The 26,935-nt window shown below is 39.4% G+C and overlaps 1 protein-coding gene across 29 annotated transcripts in view; it reads right to left on the bottom strand.

The window, feature by feature from the left end:
• ANK3 (ankyrin 3) overlaps nucleotides 1-26,935 on the bottom strand; it is a 336,993-nt gene that overhangs the window by 191,540 nt on the left and 118,518 nt on the right. For 17 of the 29 annotated variants that reach the window (XM_085583160.1, XM_085583153.1, XM_085583155.1 and 14 more), the window contains exon 1: nucleotides 401-26,520. The exons of 4 other annotated variants lie outside the window; for them this stretch is intronic. In XM_085583160.1, coding sequence (XP_085439286.1) covers nucleotides 401-514 — 114 coding nt within the window. In that variant the 5' untranslated portion in view covers nucleotides 515-26,520. Of the gene's footprint in view, nucleotides 1-400; nucleotides 26,521-26,935 lie in introns of those variants that run through there. 8 more of the 29 variants (XM_085583154.1, XM_085583182.1, XM_085583177.1 and 5 more) reach the window with 6 other exon arrangements.

Here is a 26,935-nt window from a genome sequence, read left to right as displayed (position 1 = left end):
TGCCTCTACAAACATCCCTTTTAAGTAGCCTGTATGTAAGACTAAACTATTATGCTATGCTTAATATTCTCATATTAAACCTATGAGAAAGCTCCGCATTAAACCCCACATGATAGTTACAAACTATTTTCAACTCACAGACAGTTTGCATATCACAGTAGCATAAGTGGGAAATAAATGCACACCTGCATCATCCCTGCAATCAACTAATATCCAATTAAACATTCAATTGCTTTGCAAACCCTACAGACGTGGTTACAAATGATATTTTACAATGTTAACAATTTACTTCAACTGCTACCAAGTTACAGGCAAGAACAAGCTTTTAATACTACAATTGCAAGGTAAGAAAATTAAAACAAAAGAATCCCTGTTCAGAATTTGGCACAGATCTAGATACCTTTTTCTTCCGATCCCGGGATCTTTTCCTGTGTTTTCTTTTTTTCTCAGTTTCTTCCTCAGCATTTATTTCTAAATCCCTGTTTTTCTTTAACTGTGATGCTGCATGAGCCATAATGCATTAAAAATCCTTTACAACAATGCTCCCTTGTAAAAGGTGATTTCCTCGGGCACCTTTAGCCAGCCCTCACAGCAAATGTTCCAGTGATTGGAAGGAGGTCTGTGACCAGAGCCAGGAACACATTCAGGATTCAGAGATCTCGCAGAAGCTTGCAGTCACTATAAAAACACATAGTTGCAGATTTCTTCCTATACCTTTCTGCACCTGAGCCTCTGTAAAGCAGTGCAGCCATCGTAATGCATTTAACGTAATGAAAAAGACAGCTGGGACAGAGAAAGCTGTATTATGGCTGTATCCCCTGCCACCAGCTGGAAGTGTCTAAGTGACTCCTCTGAAGGGGGAATGCTGAAAAGGAGCTCTTTCTATTAAAAAAAATTCCAGAACAATAACATATGCTGCATTGTTTTTTCTTCACTGATCTTCAAGGATGTTTTTAAAACCTACTAAAAAAATGCAGTGTTAGCGTTGTACGTCTCTCAGCTAGTTTTGTATAGTAAGCCATTTAACCTATAATGAAATGGAGCAGCTCCTACTTTAGGTTAACTGCTGATGGTGACAAAAAAAATAAAATAAAAATTTCTTTTTACCACGGAGACTCTGACTGCATTATGTAGAAAACAATGCATGCATTGCCATATCTTAACAGTGTGTTCTTTATACCGATTTTTCAAATCCAATACATTTTGTGAGAGAGGATTACAGAAAGCCCTGTTGTATTTTTTTTCCCTTTTTTTTTTTTTTTTTTTTAAAACATACTTATTACAACACATCATACAGAGAGAAAGATGCAATCACACTGCTGTGTGAAACAGGCATTTAATTCATGGGAGATTTTCTGGCACTGTTCATTTACGTGGTCAGGAAGGGAAATCGGCATTATTTCCATGTAGTTGGAAATGTACTTTTAGGCTTTTATGTCAAGGCTTGCTTCAATCATCTTACTATTTTTGCCACCTGAGTCCTCAATGACTGCAGCTTTTGAATATTCATTAGGGGAGGTAAAATAGCAGCAGTATTAAGGCCTGCAGGAGGATCTTTTACTAGGATGAACACAGAGCAAGCATCTAGTAAATAAGGAACCATATTTTTTCTGCACAAATACGAACAATCAGCAGCTTGCCTCAACACTGCTGTTTTTAACCTTTCCCAGTATTCCTAGCAGCATACTTCACTGTGATGAAGGTTAGCGTTTTAAGGGAGTCTGATTTCTTTCAGATAAAACCCAAAAGTCTCTCCAAGCAAAACCAGTGTATTTTACATGGTACTCGCATTTCTTTCCAGAAAGACAAAAACAGAATCTGTTGTAAAAATTAAGTTAAATTTAAATTTGAAGTGCAATAAGCCAAATCAGGCTGAATCTTCTCAGGGCAACATAAAATCCAGAGATGTCTCACACGTTTGTAAATATTCTTCCCCTGAACTTGAAAGACATTTTTTGAATTCTGGTTGCTGAGGCCCAAGCAAGCAACATGCTTTAGTTTTCACGTAACATGGCTAAAAGAAAAATAATCTTTTAGATCTCCAAAACAGAAACTACTTTGAACACATTGTATGTTGTCCAAAGGGCAGCACACAGTGCACTGTTTGTCTCCTGTTCACAAGCTAACAAACCAGGTTCAAAAAGTTGTTTATTTTGGAGTGATATTTAAGAAATGCTCAAGGATGGAGGCCATGGTTGTGTGACCTTAGGGATTTTCTCCCTGATGCAGTAAAACCACTGTTTCTGAGTGCATACAAAGCTCCTGTGCCGACACACCACCATGTGACTCTCCACACTCCCCCTCCACGGCTGGAATACTTCTGAAGCCTCACAGAATGCTGCCTTTGGAAAGCTGTGGGAAGAGGAATGCTGCACTTGGGCAATGCCTAGATCTGAACCAGAAGCAGGCAGCTCCCACTCCTCTATGTTCTATAGAGACCCGAATAAACACATTTCTAAAGATGCAAAGAGAACGCCCCAAGGATGCCCAGAGCAAGCTTGGAACTGCAGGGCACCACTGCAAGCTGTCAAAGGCCATGCTCAGGCAGGCACCAGGATTTTGGCCCAGCTCTTCAAAGGCAGCAGTGAGGAGATTCTGCTCCAGCACTACCAGAGCCCTTCCAGAGAGAGCAGCTGGCCAGGCTGCTGATTCACGGGGGCTGAAGAAAGTACCTCAAGAAGGACAGCGATCTGAAGTTTTGGTGGGAAATGGAAGACTGCATTGTGCCTTTTAAAACAATTTTAAAAGGCACCCAAAGCTTTACTTTCTAGCCTACAAGCTGCCTGCATGACCTTGGCAGTTATCCTCTTGGAAGTTCAGATCTTTGTAAAACAAAGTTGACATTAGTTCCCCTGTCTGACGGAGTTATTAGCATGGAAGTGCTTAGAAAATACAGCAGAACCAGAACTGAAAGTGGATTCAACAAAATTCAATAGAGTTGGATCCCTCTTATTCCCAGCATATTTCCATCTGGATTTGAAAGACTCATGAGTCTTTGCCTTAGGAAACCAACTTTATTTGAGCCACAGCTGAAGTGAATGCTGCTGTCATTCACCGCTTGCTGGCTAATCCTGTGGCGTCCTATAAGCCTTTTAACCATACAAGCCTGTAATTTATGCCTAAATAACCTCATTAAATGAAAATACAAATAATGCGTTATCAAGTGTTAGGTATTTAAAATACTTGAAGCATACCTTTAAAAATGCTGGCATGGAGAATAATATGCACATACCCAGCTTCAATGCCCAAGTGCTACCCTGTGCGTACAGGTTGTATTCGGTGCAGGTAGAAAGCAGCCCAAGCTTTTATTAATGAGAAAAAATGCTAAGAAATAAGGATAATAAGTGAACTCACCCAATCCCTTGAGATATGCATAAATTAGAGGATTTTATCTGTCAGCCAAGACTGCTTCATCCCAAGGATCTTTTCAGCTAATTAATCAATTGGACATAACATGCAGATGTTTTTATTATGTGGATTACAATCCCTGCTTGAACTACAGCGTCCAAACTTCTCCAGAATTAGATTTTAGAAAGAGAAAAATGCCTTTTCAAGCTACAATTTTGAGAAATTATCTTTTAGCTATGATTAAAAAAAAAAAAAATCAGTGGAGGAAAAGAAGATCCCTTACAGTTGGACAGATACTAACTAGAGAGATTTTGTGTAGCTTGTAGGCTGGGATAGCCTCCAACAGAAAAGAGGCAACAAGAAAAGTGTGAGTAAAAGATTCAGACTCCTGTGGAAAAGCAACTGTATATGTACAACTCCTGCTTTTGGGGAAATGGAGAAGTGGCACCATTCCCTGCAAGGTGATGGGGCACTGCCAGATGAAAGCTGGATGAAGTGTGAAGGTTTTCATGCCAGATGTGTCATAACTCACTTCAAGGGAATTGGGTATTGGAAATCTTCATTAAGTGCTTCTTTTCAGACTTCAGTAAAATAATTAAGCTATTTGATTTCACCCTTAATTACAAAGTTAATGAAATGCCAATGAGTGTTTCAGCACAATCCATAGGGTCCTGATAAAGAATGATAAACTGTATCTTACTTGAACACTGGGAAATTTACACTTTCTGTTAGTACAAGGATAATGTCTACTCAGCTTCACCTACTCACAAAGTCACAATAATCATGTCTGGAAGTGATTATATCAATTGCAAGTGTGTCTTTTGGTTTAGGTTAAGATGCTTGTCCCACTGTTAAAACTAGATTCCAGAGACTGCAAAACAGCATTAGCATATAACATTGAGATGGATTTGGAAAAAACACAGAAAGTTATAGGAGGAAAAGGTGTTCACAATCTGATTACTTGTTAATTCATCAGTTTGTCAGCAGCTAATAGAATGAAAATAGCACTATCACTTTTACAGTTTTTTAAAATAAATTATACAGCACTAGGAAAAAAAAAATATGAGACTCACAAAAATATTGGCTTACTGAGAAAATGCCAATAAAAAAAAAAATTATGAAAATATGAGGGGTTTTAGGTAAGATAGACCACCACAGAAACCTTCAACATTCTCAGATCACTATGGATCCAAAAAGGCTTCCAATCACACACAGCCCTAGAAGGTCACTGTGAGAACTTTTACTGGTAAACAAAGTATGTTACGTTTTCTTAAAGATGAAAATAGGTAGACTAGAAATAGCAGAGAGCAAGGAAAGGAAAACACATGGAGAAAAGTAAACCTAATTGTCATTAAGCTACTCTTATATTCTTAATTTCTGAGTTATCTGGTACAGAACAAATGCCACTATTGCCCTGTTTTGGATTGAGTAAAGCAATGTAAATGAGAAGGGGGAAATAAAGAAGAACAAGACTTACTAGAACAAGACTTACAATTCATAAAAATAGCATTTAGGGAGAAGACTAGGCAGAAGAAATTAAAAAAAAATTAAAAATGGGTTAACCATAAAAAACTTTCTCACGAGTCTTTTAAGATTCATCTGCTCTTTAGTTAGACTAGCAGGCCTTGTATCTCAAAACCAAACAAACAAAACCAAACAAGACTAAAAGCTTGTTTAGCATCTAGTTATTCTATTTAGCTCCTCTTCACACATTTTATGTCCAGGATAGGATGGACCCATCTCCAAACATGCAGAACATTAAGGTCACTAAGTAGCAAATGAATGGAAAATAAGAAAGGTTAAGGCTGTTTGGCACTTTTGTGTTGTTGCATTGAGTTTCTCCCACCACCGTCTCCTTCTAACAGAACTCTATTTTGGCAGTAACAATCCCAAAGAAACTGGGGACCATGACAGTCAGAAAGGGATGTATGCACTACACTAAAAAGCAGGAAAATACTAAAATTGCATTTTACACACCACTTTTACAGTGCTAACCCCTTACCTTCTTTGAATTTACAGTATAAAATTTGGAATTGTACTGAATTGCATTCTATTTCTTATTTGACTTCTTTAATTACAAGAGCTTAAAAATGCTTTGGAAATGACACAAATTCAGGGATGCAGTGATAAAGGCCAGAGGCTTAGTACTTCTTAAATGAACCTTCTTAAATTTCCTGCTGAAAATTTAAGTAATTTAAATTCTACTTAAATTTCCTGCTGGAAATTTAAGTAGAAATGGTAACAATTATAAAAACAAAAACAAGCAAGCAAACAAAAATCCATGTCCAAACAAACCACCATGACAAAAACCAAAACTAAACCAAACCACCCCAAAACCCCCACACAGAAAATCATGGAATATGCCTCTCCAGACACATCACCTGCCTTCTGAGCTGAAACAAGATCAAAGCAGCAGACACTTTTAAGCTCTTAGAATGAAGTGCAAAATTACTATTTCTCTGTGCAAGGATGACACGTTTTGGCATTGCTGATGAAATTACACCTCCTGTGGTCCAGCTTACCCAGAGTATGAGGAAGGCTGACACGTTTGTGAATTTTAACTTGAAGCTGGAGGCATGACTTTTAAAGAAAACTACTGCAGGTCCTTGTTTGCCCTGAAGACTGCACAGTATATCTGGACAGCTCAAATGCTGACTCAAGGCTCACTCAGCCCATGGGTTCAGGGGCAGGGGAAATGGGAAAATAAATCCTCAGTTGTCCCAGGCCACCACGCAAGCATGGTAAATCCTCCTGCAAACAAAGTGGAAGAGGGAAGCAGTATGCTCATGCACCAGCAGAGGAGAAAGGACTTCAGAAGAGTGAAGAGCACCCAGGACTGCAGATCACCAACCCTGACTTTCAAAACAGGGTGATTTTGTTTGAGGGTTACACAGAGAAAGGGAGCTCACAGTGACAAATAATATTAACTCTTCTGCAAAGATGGCGTAAAGAGTTTCATCTCTGACTAATAACCAACTAAGGAAAAGGTAATGATGTATCTTATTTATAGAGGCACACTAATTGCAAGATAGATTTTGTGGGGGTTTGTGGATGGTACTGCTGAGCAGGCCATGAAATTTATCCAATGCAAGAAACACTGGTAAGAGTTTCACACTTTATATATAAAACCTCTAAATGGTTGCAGAGCAAACACACCAAAAACTTTCTTTCCATTCGTCCTCTGCCTAGAATAATATCGCTAAAATCTGTATTTATTTGGAACCACTGAAAGTGACACAAGCATGCACTTCTAAAAAATCTTTTTCTACCTGCAATTCAAACACCACACTAGAGCCTGGACTGAAACTCTCATGTAGAGTGTCAATGTGTTAGGGGTGCTGACAAAGATCACTAGGAAATGGCATTAAACTGGTTTCACACATCTTAAGGGGTAGAACTTATATCCCAAACTAACACTAGATCACAGTGACATAGTTTTCAACCCTCACTTGGAACTACTCAATGGTGTTCTGAGACTGTATAGTCAGAATATTAAGTTCAGAATATTAACCTCCTACTTTCATCATTTCTCTTTGCCTAGTTCACCATGACCTCTTAGCTACTGCAAGTCACAGTAGGGTGACCAGGAGGTCAGTGGAACAGTGCTACAGGGAACCAAACTGAGTTTTGATCTGGAAATTTAGTTAGATGTGTCTGCAAATGACACCAACAGAGACAGGAAAAGCTACCCCTGTATATGTAGGAATAAGTGCAAAAGCAGGCTTGGTATCAGTTTTGCACTCCCACACGCAGAACTTGAACGCTGTCTGAGATATGATAGGAGGATCAATCCCATCCTGGTGAGCTTCAAAAAAAGAAACACAAAATGCCATTCATCAGGATTTTATGATTCAGCTACAAACTTCACCCTGAGTGGTCAATTAATCACTGCTGCATCTGTTAACTTCTGCTCCAACACACAAAAGCAATCTGCTCACACATCCAGTGAACACTGGGCCCGAGCTGGGGTTTCCTCCAATATAAGGAGAGCAGGTATCAAGGAGGTGGCTCCCAGAAGCTCCTCTGCCAGGACATCCAGTCCCCAAACAGACACAAGATGAGTTATTCCCTGCTCATCTCAGATGGAAAACTCCCTGTCTCAGAGTGGTTTAAAAATAACCCAAAACAGCAGCAGAAAATGTCTTTTTGGTATTTCAAGTTTCTCAGCATCAAGTCCCCCCGCCTGCTGTCTCGTTTTTGGAGCAGTAGCAGTCTCATAATAATAAAAGTTACACAAAAAGCTTTATTTAAAACCACTGCAGAACCTGCAAAAGGTGCCAGGAAGTGAATGTGCTTAAGCAAATGAAGCTACCAAACAGAGTGGGATGGCATCAGTCACAAATAGATGAAACACCTTTGCCTGTAGTTAATAGATAATTTTCCAGTACCCTTTAATTAGTATTCTTTGATATTTGTTAGGTTTGAGTTAGAAGTATATACTTTAGGCTAAAAGGCATTTTGACCAAGTGAGCCTTTCCACAAAGTGTATCCAGGGGTAGTAGGTCTCTCTGCTTTAGCAAGATACTGTGATCACAAAAATATAATTTAACCTTCCCTACCATGACACAGCCCCAAAAGGAAAGGTACTTTTAACTTTGGACAAAGGCAGCACTTTATCACCTTCTGAAATGGGTTATTCCCCCCATCCACTGCCAACAGTAGGGAACTGCACTGAGTGACCCAGTGCCCACATATTTTCCTATTGCCAAGCTCTGCACATAATGAGCAGCTTACTTGTTTTATTTTGAAATAAAAAGTTGCTGAGCAAGAGTAACAAAGGACCCATCTGCAAAGGTCACAAGAAAGGTTATTTGAAGTTGCCTGCATTTCCCAGTTGCCCCAAGACTTCCAGCTGTATAACTTTTGTTTGGTTAAACTTCTGTGGTGCAGAAATGCAGAAATTATGAGAAAGTAAGAAAAATGGCTCCTTGGCTTGTTTGTAGGGTAGGTGTTTTTTTTTTTTCCTTTTAAATTTCCCTGAACTACCTGGATACATAAAAAATCTACTACTAACGTGCAGTATTCCTAGGACAAGGAAAACAGGTACATGTGAGCCAAGGATCAGTGACACATTTGAGTGCAGGACCAAGGCTCCCTCAGCAAGCACACAGAACATATTTACTCACTCTGAATTTCACTGTAGACTTCCCACTTTAGCCAAACTAAGTGCAGAATGTTCAGTGGAGACGCTAGTCCCTGCTGGTATACACACAATTTCTCATCCTTTAAGGAAACATTTGAAATGAAAATATAAAAGCAAAAAAAGAAACCTCCAACCCACTCCAGCATAAGAAACTCATTTAATTAGATTCTTTAATTATTCATTATTCCTTTTCCTATGTTGAAATGACCATCTTTGCCTCATTCCCAAAGGATTGCCTCCATAATTAAGTCATGGAATCATTAATATCTCAACATGCTGCCCGAGTGAGATTTAGTGCTTTAAGCGTTCTGCACGCTCCATGCAGCAGTAAGTTGACTTTTACAGGGAAAAAAATGCAAAAAAGCAGAATCATTAGCAATCAGTAACAAGAGGCAGAAGGGTACCAAATGCATGTTTTTCAGGTGACATTTTCCTCACTTTCTCTTAACTAAATTCATATACCAGTCATAAACTCTACAAGGTTACACTTGAAGCAATTGTATGTGAAAATTCTCAGTTTCCTTGAAATAACAACCAGTATTATAAAAACCCCCTCAGGGTCATTTTAGAAACAGACATGTATATTTTACCTTATTAAAAAAACCCAACCAAAACTTAAAAGCTCCAAACCAAACAACAATGTCCAGACATTAGTACTTTGATACTAAAATCCTGCAGGAAGAAACCCTTGGAACAAGAAAGGTAACTATGAAAGATTCATTTTAAAAAAATAAAAATCACTGCCACTAAAAAAAGTCAGAAATGTTTTGTTTCTTCATAAATTTCACATAAAGCTATTAATATTCATAAGAGGCCAAATTCTTTCTTGGCCTAGCAAGAGCAAGTGAGCATATGAAAAAACCCACTTACCTGTATAATAATTATAATTATCACAGAGTAGGTGCATTGATGTGATGCCTGAAAGCCCAGGTAATGTTAGTGCCCTATTCAGAACAACAGAATGTGGCAATTCCTGCCCAGATTTGCCTGTGAGCTGAACACAGGGGTGGGAGGGAATGTATCCCTCCTGCTTTAGGGGGGGTGACAGCAAACAGCAGAGGATGAAGTTGGAGAGGGAGTTGTTTAGTTTGTATGGCATGGCAAACCTACATCAACACAAGTTTATACATTGGGGATGTAAACACAGAAGTAACAGCCTGGATGACACAGGAAAGGAATCTCTGTCTCCTCCACAGCTCTGCTTGAGTCTCATCTGGATCACTGTGTCCTATTTCAGGCACTACATTTCTAGGAAAAAGTTGTCACTTGGAGATGGGAAGAATTTATTGCTTTAACTCTGAAATTGCTCTTCTGCAGAAAACAACCCTGAATGCTTCCCTGAATCTGTGGTTAGTAATAAATAGCTTTGGACTTGCATATCCATACACTCTGAGCAAAGACAAATAGCAGCCAGCACTGAACATTGCTCATTTGCCTCTCTCCCCCCACCAGCCCTCTTGGCTTTTCCTTTTTCCCCCCAAAATAGGTACAATCAGATGACTGGAAGCAAACCAACATAAAAACTGAACAATTTTTTAGTAGTTTACAATTTCTGCTCCTGTGATTTGTTTTATCTTAAACCAGTTTGTGGAAGGGCTGAGAAGGAGGAATGTTGCAGGGAAATTCTGTTCAGGGATAAAGGCATTGTTCCCCTTTTAAAGATAGGATAAATTTTGACTACAATGTTTAACAAACCTAAACTTAAAATAATCAATACTTCACAGAGCAGAACAGGAGAAAACATAAAACAACTGTTGCCCAGAAAGCTCCAAGGGTACTAAAATGGATGCTAACAACAAGGGTACACAACAACAGTAACTCATGCTAGGACATGGAAATTATATAGGCTTAAGATAAAATTCCAGTCACTAGGATTTTTGATGTTTTGAGTTTGATTTTGGGTTTGTTTGGGTTTTTTTTTTTTTTGGGGGTTTTGTTTGTTTGGTTGGTTGGTTTTGGTTTTCTGTTGTTGTTTTTGTTTGGTTTTTGTTTTTTGTTGGGTTTTGGTTTTTGTTTTTGGGGGGTTTTTTTTGAGACTTCCTGGAAAACAGGTAGGATAGCAAAACACTGTTGAAGACCAAATTAGTACCAAATTTGAAAGAACAGAGTGGGAAAAGAAAACTCAAAAAACAGGAGATAATAAAATTGTACACTCGTGTGGTCAAACTTCTAGTCCTAGAGATCTCCTGTATCTGAATCTGTAACCATCTGAATTTAATGGGAAGAACTGCAATCAATCTGGATCTGTCAAGAGGAAACAGTATAAAATTAATTAAATTTTATTTTGTGTAAAGGTGACAGGCATTGGAGACTGGAGAAGAGCAGTACTTGTACCTGACGTTCTCATAAGCAAGGTAAGGAACACGGTATTGATGGAAAGACTGTTAGATTAATCCAAGAGGGACCAGGTAACTGAACTCAGGAAGAAGATATTAACATTCATTGTCAAAAAGGATGGCTGTTCTCCAAGAGTCCTTCTCTCCAATGTTTTATTAATGATTTGGGCAATAAGAAAAGTTTATTACCAATGCAAACATGAAACTACAAGAAGAATGTGCATGCTCAAAAGTGAAACTTTAGACCAAAATGACAAGTAAGACCAGAGGAATGCTGTGGGACAGAAAAACCCAACCAAAACTGATGAATTTAAATGAAAATAAGGAGAATTTTTTTTTTTTCACAGGCTAGACAAGTAAGGAGTCTTCTTTAGCATTGTCTGCAGGGTATAAAACCTTGCAGGTTCAACACAGGACAACAGACAAGCAGCAGAGTAGAGTGCAGAAGGGATAGGCTGCACAGTGAAATCACCTTTCTCTTCCATTTAGTATTGCAAATCCACAGGTATACAGTGACTGACTTCTGCTGTCCTGCTGCCAGGAAGATAAGGATGTTTGAGAAACAACAAGAGCAATCAGAAGTCTGTAAAACACCTCCTCTTTTTGCCTGAAGAAAAGATGACTGATGGAACATGGCAATACTCCTCGAGTCCATCAAACCCTGACACAACACAGAAGAAAATTGTCTGTTCTCCCCCATTCCTCTGGATAGTAGTAGTAGAAAGTTTCAATTGCAGCAACCAGATTTGGGTGAGACATTATGAGAATTTCTAACGTTAAGGGAACTCTGCAACAGCATGTAAGGGACCAGAATGGAAACTTTATAACTTTCCTTTGTAAAATACATATTAGGATCCACTTGGTCATTCTTACATCTGTGCTGCTAGCGACCATCCTATGAGCACTGTATCAAGAGCTCTCCCAGCTTCCAAAAGTCTGTTCTTAATTCAGCCTTACTGAGATAGAACAAAACTATTTTATTGATTTCATTGTTGTATACTTTAGTAAGGTTGGCAGTTAGAAATATATTTTCTTAATGTAAAAATCTATGACCATTTGCTGTTTCACATTGTCAGAAGCAGAGCTCCAAATGAAGATTCAAATCAAAAGAGAACAGTAATGTGTTTGAATTATTCTGGCAAGTCTGAAAGTCTTAAAAAGGTATTTATGTATCAAAAATAGAACTTAAATAATCTACTTTTATTCCATAAGTCTAAAAAGAAAGAGAAATTAAACAAAATAAACCATATAGAAGCATAGAGTATGCTGAGAAGTCTGCTCTAAATTACAGGCACATAAATGAACTCTAAAGAAAATGCAGTTGAAGATCTTTAGAGCAGTGAGGATGAGCACAGCAAGATTTGGAGATCAGGCTTTGGCCTCTCCAGGGATCTGCCTGGTAGAGATTTATCTACGTGGGATAAAGCCTCCAGAGGGAAGAAGGACCCAGGAAAGCTGGCTGATATTCAAGGATCACCTCCTCCAACTCAGATGTGATGCATCCCAACAAGAGGAAGTCCGTAAAACCACCAGGAGGTCTGAGTGGATGAACAAGGACTTCTTGGATTAACTCAAACACAAAAATGAAACGTAGAGAGGGCAAAAGCAAGGACAGGTGGCCTGGGAAGGATACAGAGAAGCTGTTCGAGCAGCCAGGGATCAGGTTAGGAAATTTAAAGCCCTGACAGAATTAAGCCTGGCCAGGAACATCAAGTGCAACAGGAAAAGCCTCTATAGGTATGTTGGTGATAAAAGGAAGACTTAGGAAAATGTGGGCCTTCCCTGGAAGAAAACAGGAAACCAGGTTACCCAGGGCATGGAGAAGACTGAGGTACTCGACAAGGTTCTGCCTCAGCCTTCACCAACAAATGCTCCAGCTGCACCCACGAGTCCCAGGGGGCAAAGGCAGGGGCTGGGGGAATGAGGGATGCCCACTGCAGGAGAAGACCTTGTCTGAGACCATCAGAGCAACCTGAAGGTGCACAATCCATGGGACCTGATAAGATGCCACTGCAGGTCCTGAGGGAACTGGCAGCTGAAGTTCCTAAGCCATTACCCACCACATTCAAGGAGTTCAGGTGGGCTGGTGATGTTCCCACTGACTGGAAAAAGGGAAGCATAACCCCCAGTTTTTGAAAGGAAGACTCAGGGAACTACAAGGAACCCATCAGCCTCATATCACTGCCTGCCATGAAGAAGGCTCAGAGCAAGATGATCCTTAAGGTCCATTCCAGCCCAATCCAAAGCATTGGAAATCACAGGAGTCCTAGGCACCATTTTTTCCTTACACATTAGAATGCTCTGTTTTACAGCACACACATAATCAAGACTTTATATGGACTCTTTAGAGAAATTGCCACATTTTTGGCATTAAGTTGCAAAACCACTACATAAAATTACAGCTATTTAGAGAAATCAGAGTAATTGATAACGCATCTCTTCTAAATATACATTACATAGCTTATAAAAGCAGCAAAATTATTAAAATTTGATTTTAGCTCTAGAGCTGCTTTCTAGAGTTACAGTGTATATTCTGAAGGGTAGTCACAGACTGCCCTTCTGCCCTTCTAAAGACAGATTAACAAATATTCAAGTTACAGAGGCCACAATCCATTACAGCTGCAGTTTGAGTAGCTGTGTAGTTTGGCAGAGGCTACAGACACAGTGATAATGAAAATCAAATTTCTGACTGCATCACAAGAACTGTGTTTGTGAACAGCAAATGAAAAACTTACACAAAAAAAAGAAAAAATAAAAAAGAGACACTAATCAGAATCAGTCAGTTCTCACAGGCTCCCACTGTGTAGGCTGAATAATTGTCTCATCATGATAACAGCCTTTATGATAACCATGATCTCACCAGTGCACTCAAAGATCCAAAATGCTGCTGGTACTCTCACACCCACAGCAAGGCACACTGGCTCTTTGCACTTCAAGAAAATCCTACTCTGCAGCTCCAACCCTGGGCTGTTAATGAAAGCAGGATGTAATCTTGTTATTCTCTATGCCTTTGCTTTCAAACCACTAAACCTATAGATTTCCTTTGCAGACAGACTAGCACAGACAAGAATTCCTATTGTTATGAAGACATCTCCCATTCTGCCATTAATTCAAAACAAATAGTAGAGTTATCAGCAGTAATAAAAACTAGCAGTATGCACCCGATTAATAAAATAAAAACTGAGATGCAATTTTATTTTCTGTAGCTCAGTTTCACCATTTAATTTCTGCTTCAAAAAGGTAGCAGGTTACAGTCTATTTTGCACTGAGACCAGGGCAGAAAACATGCCTTTTGCCACCACTTCCCCTTCCCTCCTCTCTTACTGGAGGCCTGGGGCCATGTGTTATATTGTTTTCTCTGAGTTAACAAAGCAGTGAAAATTAGCACCAGCCACAGGTCTGGTTAGGTATGTAAACTCTGGTAAAAAGGAAGGGAATATTCATCAGTGTTCCACCAACAACACCCATGGAAACCCCAAAGTACAAAAAAAGTACACGAGATGAGAGATTTCCATTGCTGCTGGACAGGCAGGAGGAGCACCCTGGCTGCAGTGTGTTCTCTCTGAGCTGTCTCTGTCTCTTCTGGAAAGGGCAGAAACCTCTGCCCCCATGACATGGCTATTACAAGCAGCCCACCCACAGAACTGAAGCATCTCTCTATCTGCCTCAGCAAGATATTAATATTCTGTGGTGAAGCGACTGGGTTCACACACAAGGATAGGTCAAGGGAAAGAGAAGCACTTGCAACAACTCCAAAGTGCCAGCCAAGATTTATCATCAGTACAAACCAGTGTCAGGGAAGGCTGTGGACTGCTTCCAGCTGGATTTCCACCCCACAGACTCCTCCAGTCTCATTCCCACCTGTTTTAAGCACCAGACACATAGTGTCACCCTCCAAAATTTCACAGAAATGTCTGTCCTTTTTAGTTTTTACAGCACACGAGGTCTCAGCAGCCCAGGCTCAGTGCAGAAGAGAACAGCTGGCACAGCACCAGTGTGTGCCAGTTCCTGGGATGCTGCTGGAGCCAGCTCCAGGACAGCCCAACCTCCTGACAAAGCCTGGCTGCTGCTGTACATGGCAAAAAAGAAAAGCTCTCTGGCAGCTTGTTGTCATGCTGCCTGGAGTAGGGGCTGTCCTGCCAGGACATGAAAGATATGACTAGAAATCTCTCTGAAAGACACACTTTTATTCCTAAGAAAAAAGAAATCATTGTGCCATGAGTGGCATACTCAGTCAGATATGCACATGAATTTATTCCATCATTACCACAGATAAACTGTCTGAAATCCTGCATAAAGCCTCAAATTTAAACAAGCTGCTCCCTGAAAAGCAGAGCTGATTAAGTCTGATTTTCCATTTCCCTGTGGGTGATGTGTCTCCACAGCACTCTTTGCACACCAGCTTTATGTCCCCGGTGTTTCTTTCAGGCTCCTGCCAGAGCTCCCCTGCCAGCCCTTCCCTGGTCCTTGCCCACATCACTGAACCACCACAGCATCCTGTCCTCTGACACAGTCCCTGTGGCTCTCAAAGTGTCTTTTATGATTGCACAGTCTTACATTTCCTTGGGAAACTAGAGTTAAATTACACACAAACTGAAAAGCAGAAGTGCTGTGGAAAACTGTAGGTATTTTGTTATAAAAGGTAGGAAGAACAAGTGTTTCTCTGTACTTCAATATCTCCCCACCACAAAGCACAGTGACAGCAACATCAGAGAGAGTTTATGGAATAAGAGCTCCTTGCACTTTTAAAATTTTACTTAAAATTAATTAGCCCAGTAATAGGTAAACAGGAAGGTGAATTTTCAATTTTGTGCTTGGGTAATCTTCAAGTCATCTAGAAAAGATGACAGTGAGTAATGCTGAAGCCCTCCCTCAATGTTCTCCTTCAGATGGCAGATTTTTGGACAGATCTTTTTTCTCTCACTGGGACAATTTCTAGTAGTTGAGGCTAAATTAAAAAACAAAAAAACTTACATGAAACTGCAAAGGCCCAAAGGGGATTTTGAAGTCAAAACCTATGGAGATTCAGAATAATGCAATCTGTCTTGTACAGGAAAAAACCAATTTACTGATACAGTCAATATTACCAGATAATACAAAGAACCTGATAAGAGAAAGTAAGTCTACCTACAAAGGACTGTGCTCCAAGTTCTACTGCTCTCTAAATAGAAGTTGTGGAACCAGAGATAATTACTGCCTTAAAGCACATAGGTGACAGCAAAAAGTGCAACAAATTAAGTCAAATGAAGCAAGGATTTATCAACCAGAACTGGTAAGAGATCCCTGCCTGCCTGACCCACAAGAGGAAAATAATAATATATTTCTACGTTCCTTTTTTTGATGCTTTTTATGGGATGTTTTGACACATCAAAATTGTTTTAAGAAGTTCCAATTACAACTTGTATTGAAAGGAGAGAAGGAGAGAAGGAGAGCAAGAGAGAAAAAGAGAGAGAGAGAGAAAGAGAGAAAGAAAAAATATATATACCAGAGACCCCATTCTGAAAAGGTCTCCTATTTAAAGAATCTTTAAAGCTGCACAGTGGGGTACTGAATAAGTTTCATTTTTTTTTTCTTTTTTAAACTCCAAGCACAAATCAGAAATGTTCTTCACCTTTGTTATCAAGTCTGCTGAGGAAAACATCAGATTCATAGGCCCAGATGTGGTGAGTAGGCACCCAAGCATATTGATCAGATTATTGAATTTAGCTGTTTTTAAAATTATAATAGACACAGTTTATTACTACAGCAATCTGACCCAGCAGCACAAACCTAAAATTCTCCAGAACTTTCATTTCCAAAGCACCAAAATACTTCTGTTTCTTTCATCTTTCTTAGCAATGAAAATAATTTGCCAGGGAAAAACAGATTTCCCAAAGCCATGCTTCTATGGACAGTTTTATAGCCTTATGCAAAAATGTGGCGACCAAAAGAACTGGGGTTTCAGCAAACTATTTAAAAATTTGGACAATTAACATTATCAACATCACAAACAAAAAAGGAATTAGCTGAATTATATCCTTTTTACAACAAATGGTTTTGATGAGTAGCAAATTTTGAGGCTATCTCTTTGGGCATAAAGTAGAACCTTAAATCAAGGGAGAGCAAGAAACAGCCAGATAGCACTTTTTTCCAAAATTTCTTTCCAAGAAAGGAAATAGGAACCATGTTCACATGGTTTAGATTTCATCTATATGCCTCTACCTAGCATGTCCTTCCTTTCAGAAAGGCCTGGCCAGGAGACCACACTATGTTCAGGGACTTGAAAAAGAATTTTGCCTCTCTAAAAATTACTTTTGGTCCATTTCTACTTAACCTGAAGTACATAAGCTACAACAAAGACAAAAAAAAAAAAAAAAAAAAAAAAAAAAAAAGCTGGGGTGGGATTTTGGCTTTACTGGAGAGAATCCAGCAAGACCAAGGGCTGAAGAACAGGAAGCCAGAAAAGACAAATCTGAGTATACTTGCTGCTACCTGGCAGGTCTAGGATTAGAACCAGAGGTAATAAAGACAAACTTCTCCAGGATCCTGTTGCAGGAAAAATTGAGAAGGACTACCATGGGCATAAGAAAGCAAGTACTCCTTTTTAACTCTCCATTTGTCTAGAAGGTGCTGGTTTGTTCTCAGCTTTTTAGAGACAGGGTAACTGAGAGGCATTTTAAAAGATTTTATTCTATTATTAATCTTGATGAAAGGTAAGACATAGCAGAAGTAAAACTCAGTGCTGTTCTATTAGAAGTCAACTTATTTCTTGGCTACAATACTTTATAAATGATTTTCGCTTATTAGCCTTTGCTACACAATGTTACTCTTACTTCTGACACTAACCACTTATATTTTTTTCTCATGTAGTCTTACTACAATGTATCTTTCACAGTTCTAATTCTCTAAAATATCTAATATTTTTGTAAAGTTAAATTTTAAAACTTATTAAAACTTATTTCTAATTCAATCTCTCTCATAACAATGTAATTTCTATTCTACAGCCTTCTTAAATCAATACACCTTATCTTAGTATTTACACACAAATATACAAAACTGTGTGAACTTTTTACCAATTTAAAAAAAATTCTTTACTAATTTATTCCCTACAAGAAGGGATGGCAGCCTCCAGTACTCTGCAGGGAAAGGGAGCCTGATGCTGATGCAGGGCTTTGGCTCAGGTGCCTGAGAAGCACCTTCAAGGTCTGTGGTTGTGCAGGGCTGAGTGAACTGGTACCTGGCTCCAGTGACAGATGTGACTATGCAGAGATAAGCAGCTAGTAAGGCTGGGAGCAGGAACTGCTGCTGGAAGCACAGACACTTTCTGCATTCACACCCATGCAGCAGAAAGCTTCACAATTTAACTGACCCTTGCACATGGAAATGCTGTTTCCTTAAAGCTGTATAAAACCACCACTGATTCTTTCCTGCTCATTTTCTCCAGTCAGGCACCATTTTATTCACCTTTACCGTACTCCCCTTTATTCATTCCTCTTCAAGCTGTACAGATCTACTCCACGTAATTTCCCCTCACACAAGAAGTGATTCTTTTGCTACTATTTAGACCTATTCTCATTTTACATTCCTTTAGTAAGTAGGACATGGGGTAGTGGAGAAACAGAAGCTCTTCTCAAATCAAGAGTCAACAAAGAAATATAACTTTGTTTTCCTTCTTCCAAACTACTCCCAGTGTTATTTACCCATTTTCTGATCATAATACTGAACTGTGAGCAAGTACATTTAGGAAATACCTGCATGTTCTAAACTGTTGTTACTGAGCAAAGAAGTAAATAAATCCAGAACACCAAGGCTCAGTTCAAATACTGAAATGCACGAGATTAAGAAAGACAGGTTTTAATCTTTCCCAGTTTGCCTTTCAGGAAAGAAGAGTTATATATGTTTACACTTCATCTGCTTTATCCAATTCTGATTTAACTGACTGATTTTCATCTTTTGCCTAAGAGTACAATGTATTTCTCAGTAGTAGTCAAACTTCGCAAAGGATTTGAAATCACTGGAAATTCTTAAATGCTTTTATGGACAAAGGATGCAATTCTGATCTTACTCCACAACTCAGGAGTCATTCTACTGAGGCAAATGAAGTAATAGCTGAGTAACTGATGCAAAGTAAAGCCTAAAAGCATGTTCCCAGAAAAGCCACCAGGACAAGAAAGCCATTTGCAAATAGCATTACAGAAGAAAGGGTGAGCAACAGACAAATGAATGCTCATTTATTTCAGGACAAAACTGAGTTGGAGTTTCTGGAAATGACACAACAGGAGCTAGTAACAGCTTGGCAGAGGCAAGAGCAACAAGATATTCCCTCATCCAGGGGTCTGGCAGCATCCCAGTAAGGGGCTGAAACTTGCCTGCATCGTTAAAATCATCAGTTAAATACAACCCAGCTGGAAAGTCACCTTAAAGTTGAAAAGTCTTTCCCAATGACCTGCTGAAAGAGGCAGCAAAGTACAATATGTCTAAAAGAAAGGGAATTTAAGCATTTCCAAAGGTAAAGTGATATATTTTGTCCCCTATTCCATAAACAATCTTCTTGCTTCACAATGATCTGATTTCTGGATGATTGAGGGGGAAAAAAAATCATTCTGAGCTGCTTCCAGAGACTTATGGTAAGGTGCTGCAGTTTTTTTATAATGACCAACCATTCTCTTGAAGTTTGAGACTTGTCTTTTCATAGTTGCAAAAGCTACCAGATGCTAATACCAATTAAAAAAAAACCAAAAAAACAAACCCAAATCAACAAAAAACAAGTGTGGAAACAGAAGTAGGCTGAGACATAGCACAGCATAACTGAGTAGATTACTGCTGAGGTTACACCTTAGGTCTTCCCTCAGGTGCAAAAGAGAACCTTGCAATTCCACTCCAATCTCTTTAAATCCATGTGCTTCACTTCTCCAATATGAATCCACAAGCCTAACTTCAGCCATCATGGATCACAAGACACAGCAAACTTCAGCTCTGTATTTGGAATTAATAAATCCAACTCAGGATTTATTTGCTTCATCAAAGCAAGAAATAAAGTTCTTTTCATCACTGGGATTTAAAACTCTTTTCATAAAAGAGCACTGTAGCAATAAGTGAATAAATCTAGTTCTCTCCAGCTCAAATTTCAAGACAATGTATTTGGCTGGGTTTTTTGTTTTATTATTAAAACAAACTCACCCAACTTGGATGAGCAACAGCTTCATGTTTTACTCATATTTTAAATCTTTCTCAAGGAAGTTGTGAATAAACCCAAAGCATTATTTATCATCCTCTTTTTGGCAGGGGATAAAGTTATAGCACAAGTACAAATCCATGCAGGAGACACATTAATAAATGCAGGCAGCCCAGTGACTACCACTATGTTTTATGCATATGATAATGTGAAAGGCTGACTTCACCCAATCAGATGGAGTATTTGAATTTTCAGGTCACCTGTTTACCGTGCAGATGAAAATACAGTTCCTAGAATCAGAAGGCAAGCACTGGGCCCCTTGAAATAAGTAAATGAATAAATGAATAAAAGTGAAGCAAAGGTCTCCAAAAAACAAAAAATTCTTCAGTCAAGAACATACTGAATGCTTCTGCAAAGCCCTTGCGAGAGCAGAGACTGGATTGCAACAAAGCCACTCAAGACCTGGCCCCAAGCAGAACATTTCCTCCCTTTTTGGATCACTCTGCTTTTAGGACACACTGTCCACACTGGCAGCTGCAAAGGGTTGGGTCATACCTGGCACAGATGAAGCCATAGGCAGTCAAGAGGCAGCAAAGGGAGTCAAGCATGTCAAAATACACCTCGGGGGCACACTCCCTGAACAACAACATTAACAAAATACTTCTATTTGGCACTGTAAATTAACCAAAAGTAAGGAATGTCACCCAATTTAGGAGCAAAGTTCATTAAAAAAAAAAAAAATCCCAACAAAACCAAGCTGGTTTTACCACAGTCTTCAAAAAGATGTATGAAGGATATGGGGAAGTTACACACCATACCAACTACCTCCTGTCAATACAGATTTTAAGATACCTGTGAAAAATGACTTTTCATTTTGTTGGTTCACATTATTGTGACATCTGGCTGGAAGGGCTAGAGTTAAGTGTCTGTTGCTATTTTCATTAAAGACTATTTTGTGCCTCAATTGCTGGAAAAAAACTATTTTACTTTAAAACTAGACTTGGCAGGCAAATGTTGTAGCCAAACGTGGTTTAATAGATTTGTCAAAGTGAAAAACATCTAACAAATAAAAAATAAATTTAGGGAAGCTTACACAGTATCTGACACCTGACACTAACCTGATCCACAAAGTTGACATTTAATCCACCTATCACCTATTCAGAGAGACAAAAACTGGTATTTATTAACCAGCTCTGTTGTCCATCAGCCATCTCTTGATTTTTCCTTAAAATTATGAACATTCTGGCATGTTTAGAAATCAGCATTCTTCTTCATGTAGTAATATGTGCAATCATTACATCCTTTCAACAGCCTGTCCACAGGCTTTGGGATCACTAAGATTTCATCCCCCCAAACCTGCAACTCCAGCACTTCAAGAACTTAAAAACTTGCTGCCATTGAATGGCCTGTGGAGCACAGCACCCTCTTGCTGCTCCCATGCAGCTCAAAGAAAGGCTGTGGAAAAGCTTCCCTACAGCACATACATCCCTGTCCAACCCATACAAATCCTCTTCTTGTTGCAGGGGACAACTGCAAGCTCAGCTGCTTGGAGGAGCTGAGCTAAATGCGAGTGCTGAGAGGGAGGCAGTGCCTGTGAGCGCCCCAGAGGGCAGCCCTGGCAAGGCTCAGTGGGACCTGCTGCTGTAGGACAGCAGGATCTGACAGCTCAGCAGTGCAGGCAGCAGCCTGGGACCATTCACACCAGCATCCCCCATGGCCGTGCTGCTCCCGCAATCAGAGCTGCTGCAGAAAGCTACTCCAGGCACTAAGAAGATGGGATTCCTTTTCTCCATATCCAGGTTAGACAGAATTCAATGCCCCTTAGACCCAGTGGAGGCCCAAAAAGGAACACAGGTGCTGCAAGTCTGAGAGCACCTGTAACCTGGATTTCTAATAACTAATCAGGAATTACTCTCCTTATATTCCTAGTACCACAGGACTCCTCCTCCACTTGTAAACAGTCTCAAGAACCAAACCGTGTCTTCCTGAAGACCAAAGAGGTACAGACAGTGAAGGAAAGAATTTGGCTCCTTTCTTCTATAACAACCTAAAGCATAATCATGCATGGATCTGACAGGAGAGCTGCACTAAGGATCAGTAAACCTGTGCAGCACAATTACAGCAGCCAGAACTGGGCTTGGGACAGGCAGAACACCAATGAAAAATTGGCTGACTTCACTGGAATCTCATGAGAAAGCCAGAATCAGCTGAAGCAGCCACAGGACCGTTCCTGTGTGTAGAAGAACAAGAGAAAGCAGAGGGGTTTACATCTATCCATTCCTTCCATCCCAGAACAACAATGCTTACAAACTAAGTTGTAAGCACACAGAGTGATCAGTAGTGGTTCCCCAACAAATGGAAGTTGCAGTCAACAGAAATTAGCAAAGTTATTCCCTATGAAATTTTTCATACCCATCTTGGTATTGGGAAACTTAAGGAATATTTTGAAAATTAATACTTTTGATGAATATTAAAAGAAATAAATTTAAAAGTTTATCAACACAAATATTTACTGATTAAAGTTCTGACACACAGAGTGTGCAAGAGTGAGAAAAGTGAAATTAAGCAGTAACTTCTCAAAGTCCCATCAGGTGCCTGAAGCTTAATTCTTAACTGTAAGCTTTTCTCCCAAAGGCATAAAATAGGAATCCATCTCAGAGATCACAGAGCCTTTTGAGCTGATGTATTTAACTGCATGACAAGCATTAATAGGAGTTACCCAGATAAATTCCAGCATATCTACTTTCAAAATATATTACTTAACCTAGCTGAACCCACAATCTATTTTTTTGTGTGTTGAATTGCCAGTGAACTGATATGAGTTTTAGATAGAATTTTTATGCAGCATGATAGACAGAGACATGACTTTGGTGCACTACCATCTTGTGGACTACCTAGGAAAAACAGTAAGTGGAGTTTTATATATATATACAACCAGAGTCTATACACTAATCTGTGAAAAGAGCCCTAAAACTGCATGGGGTAAATATTACATAGAACAATAAACGGTTCTTTGTTTTCTTAGGGCTTGGCAGACTGTATCAAACTTCTTTTTGACAGCTAAGCACCAACGTGTGGTGTCACCAGCCTTTCCTGGGAGAAGGCTCTCACCACAACTGCAAGCTTACACAGAGCAGCTGAAGAAGACAAAGTTAAATACTGTAAATACTGTGCTGGCTCCAGTCCTCTGCTGCACAATTTCAGGCTCTCACCTGCACAGGTGAGGGAGATTCCCCTGCAGATGCAGCTGCACTTTGTGGCCTGAAGAATAAAACCATAGCCTGGTACTCAATGCCAGTGTTGGGAGTTGGCTTAGGCTGGTTAAACTAACAATGTTTTACCACACTTTCTTGGGTATCAACATGAGAATGTATACATGTTATATTTGTGAAAATGCATTTTAAGACATTATTTACATGTGTGTATATATACAAATGTGGTGTGTGTGTAAACACACACATATTGTAAACACTTGAAATATGATAAGTTGCCTTCTGGAACTCATTATTGTGGGTGTTACTTCTCTGCAATACAGTCAAACCTCCATGATGATTCATTCTTCTGCATCTCTCCCTCTCATAAGATACTTCTTGTGAGCATCCAGAAATATGCTAACAAATGTTAAACTGTGAAGAATGACATGATCTAAGAACTTAACTCAGTGTAAATGAAATAAGTATATAACGAACAAACCCACATCAGACTTTTGGTTCATTGCCTGGTTATATTCACTACCAACAGCCTGCTCCCAACTCAGTAGCCTTAACAGTTTGACATGCAGGAATATAACAGAGACAACACCATTTCTTTTCCCAGTATAAAGGTGATACTATAATCCTTTATTCCTTCATGATAATTCCCTAATCCAAACTCTCTCACCATTCCAAGTATGCCTGTTGAGAGCATCACCAATTTTTAAGCAATACTCTGGCTTCCCTCTCACTTTATTTCTAAAAAGTCCATTGCCAGTGCTCCCTCATCCTACGTGGCATGATCAGATTTCCCTAGAACCCACAACCACAACCAGCCCTCCCTTTCTGCCAAGCCCTGTTTCAGGGGAAGAGGACATACCGACCTTGAAAACAAACAAAACCTTCAAACTGTTGACCTACATAACTTACATTCATCAATAAAGTACAACAGACCTTTCATCGCAAATTTTATAAAATCAGTGATGAGCATACCTTAACCTATAGCTCCAGGAACACCCAGAATTGGTGCATACACTAAAAACAAAACAAAATCCAAGCCAAAATGTTCTCCTTCAAAAATCCCATCACCTGTTGCAGTAGCACCAGTTTCCTATAGCTTTCAGACAGACCCCCTTAAATCACAACAAATCACTTCAAAGAGAACAAATTCTGATTAGGAGTCCCTGAACAGAAAGGTGTGAGGGGGAGGTGTAACACCACCTCCCTCTGTGAGAAGAGCTTTCCTAGACTTGCATCCCTTCAGATTATCTAAAAAGAAAATCATAAATAGCATAGCTTAGTAAGAAAGAAACGAGCATTAAGCAGAATTGAAGTCATCAGAGAAAAAAGTTTAAATATTTGTAAAGAAACAAGGTACTGCATCAACATAATGTGCCCACCAAAAATAAAGAAAAAATTTATTTCAGAGCAAATGCAGTTTGCTCCCAAAATGACATTTAAACCATATTGTAAAAATGTTTCTCAAGGCTGGGCATTAAAACCATACCTGGCAGCTCTTCCACAGCAAGCAAAAATTCTTCTAGGATTAGCATGAGTAATGAGCCAGCTGACAATCCTACAACCGACCAGATATATACAAGGGTCACCAGCTGTCACTAAGGTACTGCTGTAGATGGTATTTATGGGAGTCACCATTTCTGATTAAGATACTGCTACAAAGGTTAACACACAAGTGTGGCTTTCTGCTTTCAGTGATGTGCTGGGCATCAGTCAGTGCTAAAGACCAGACTGAAGTCACAGATCAAAACCCTGCACTACCCTGTTTGTTTTTCACTTTATTTGCAGGGAAATATGTAACAATTGAAAATACAACCACCATCAGAAGACTCAATTCTACTGCAGGTTAGAAGATACTTCATTTGTTTAAATTTTTGTGGAAGAGGAAACTTTTAAAAATACTTGAGATATCAATATTGTTATGGAGAAATAGTACAGCTCCACTCTGAAAACTTACCCAAGCCAGAAAAAACAATGGCAATCAAAATACACTAACACTTGACTCAAGAAATTAAAGGGGGGATGAGGGGGTGAGAGGACCTCAAATCCACCTCTTAATGAATGAGTGCCTACAGCACTTGCAGATAAAGACCAGAAAAGATAACTCGCTCTCCAGATTGAAAACCACAGACACGAAGATGACAGAAAGAGTCTAACTAATCTAGTCAGCCTGTTTTTCACCCAAACTGAAATGAAATTACAGGTCCTGACAGCAGTTTTATACCTTATCCAAAGAGGGATATGTGCCTATGTGTTAGTAGGGGAAGGGAAATTCTGGGCAGCCCATGGGAGCCTTCCCTGCTGCTGGATGTCCTGGATCTGTTCCATGAATCAGCACAGCAGGACAAGCCAGTCCCAAACTCTGGTTTGCTCTTGCCCATATTTACAGCACCACTGACTGAGAATATTTCATGGCATTTCATAAACCCACGCCCTTATGGGGGTTTCTATCGCGGATGTGGGCGGTTAAAAAATACCCTCTGCAAGCAGCTTTCACAGCTCAGTCATTAATGCAGAGTTACCAACACCCCTGCTTTATGAAATGCTTTCTGAATTTAGAAAAATGAGGGTTGCTTAAGGGCACCCTGAACTATCCATGACATGAGTTACTGCAATGGAAGTGATGGCCTGCCCTTTAGCAAACTGTGTTACAGCCAGTGACCAAAATGAGAATGCCCAAGAGAAGCCCTTTTCTAATTTCAGATGCCTGGAGCCACTAAATGTGATTTAGCTGCAGAGATGGTGGGAAATGCCACTAGAATTTATATTTGTATCTAATGAGAAAATTACATGCAAATTTTAGTTTGGGATTTGAACCAGTGTCTTGATCTGATTTCAGATTTTGATGCTGTTCCACTGAGCTCTGTTAAAAGAAATGCCCTTGAACAACAGAAACAAGTAACTGAAGTAGAATACATTCATCTCAATGAATCAAATCCCTTGAATACTGACAGAGCAATTCCAACATGTCCCATAAAGCAGGGAACCTTGGGATTTTCTTGACAAGAAGATTTTTTTCGTTAAGAAGAAATATTCCTCCCATGAAAACATTTTATGTAAAAATGCCCATAAACTAAACCACAAGAAGTTTCACCTCAACATGAGGAAGAATTTCTTTCCACTGAGGGTGGCAGAGCACCAGAACAGTTGCCCAGGAGGGTCATGGAGTCTCCCTCTCTAGGGACATCCCAAACCACCTGGACACACTCCTGTGTCACCTGCTCAGGTGAGCCTGCCTTGGCAGGCAGGGTGGACAAGAGGTCCAGAGATCCCTTCCAACCCTAATTCTTCTGTGACTCTGCAAAAAAAAACCCAACAAAACAACAACAACAACAAAAAAAAAAAAAAAAAAAAAAAAACCACACAAAAAAAAAAAAACCACCAAAACCCCCAATCCTTTTCTTGTTTAGGGGGTTATTTTTTATGTGCTGCTAAAATTTGCCATCCGCAATATCCTGCTTTTTGCAAAACATAATTGATAAATTAAGTATGTTCTCTTAAAAGATTTGGTTTAATTTACTGTATTTTAAATAAATAGAAATTCAACCAGGAGTGAGATCTTCCACCCCAGAGTTTACAGTAAGCATTATCTAATTATATTTACAGCAAAGAAAATTTTCAAGTATAAAAATTCATACACGTATCCTTTGTGCATCCATACTTAATAGAGGGTATCAGTACTATGAGCTCCAGAGCACAGACATTTGTCACCATTAACTAGAGGCAAATATAGATGTGAAGACAT

This window comes from Lonchura striata, chromosome 6, assembly GCF_050655825.1.
Source record: "Lonchura striata isolate lonStrDom1 chromosome 6, ASM5065582v1, whole genome shotgun sequence".
NCBI lineage: Eukaryota > Metazoa > Chordata > Aves > Passeriformes > Estrildidae > Lonchura > Lonchura striata.
The sequence above is the reverse complement of the archived record's forward strand: the minus strand, read 5'-3'. Positions and strand labels throughout refer to the sequence as shown.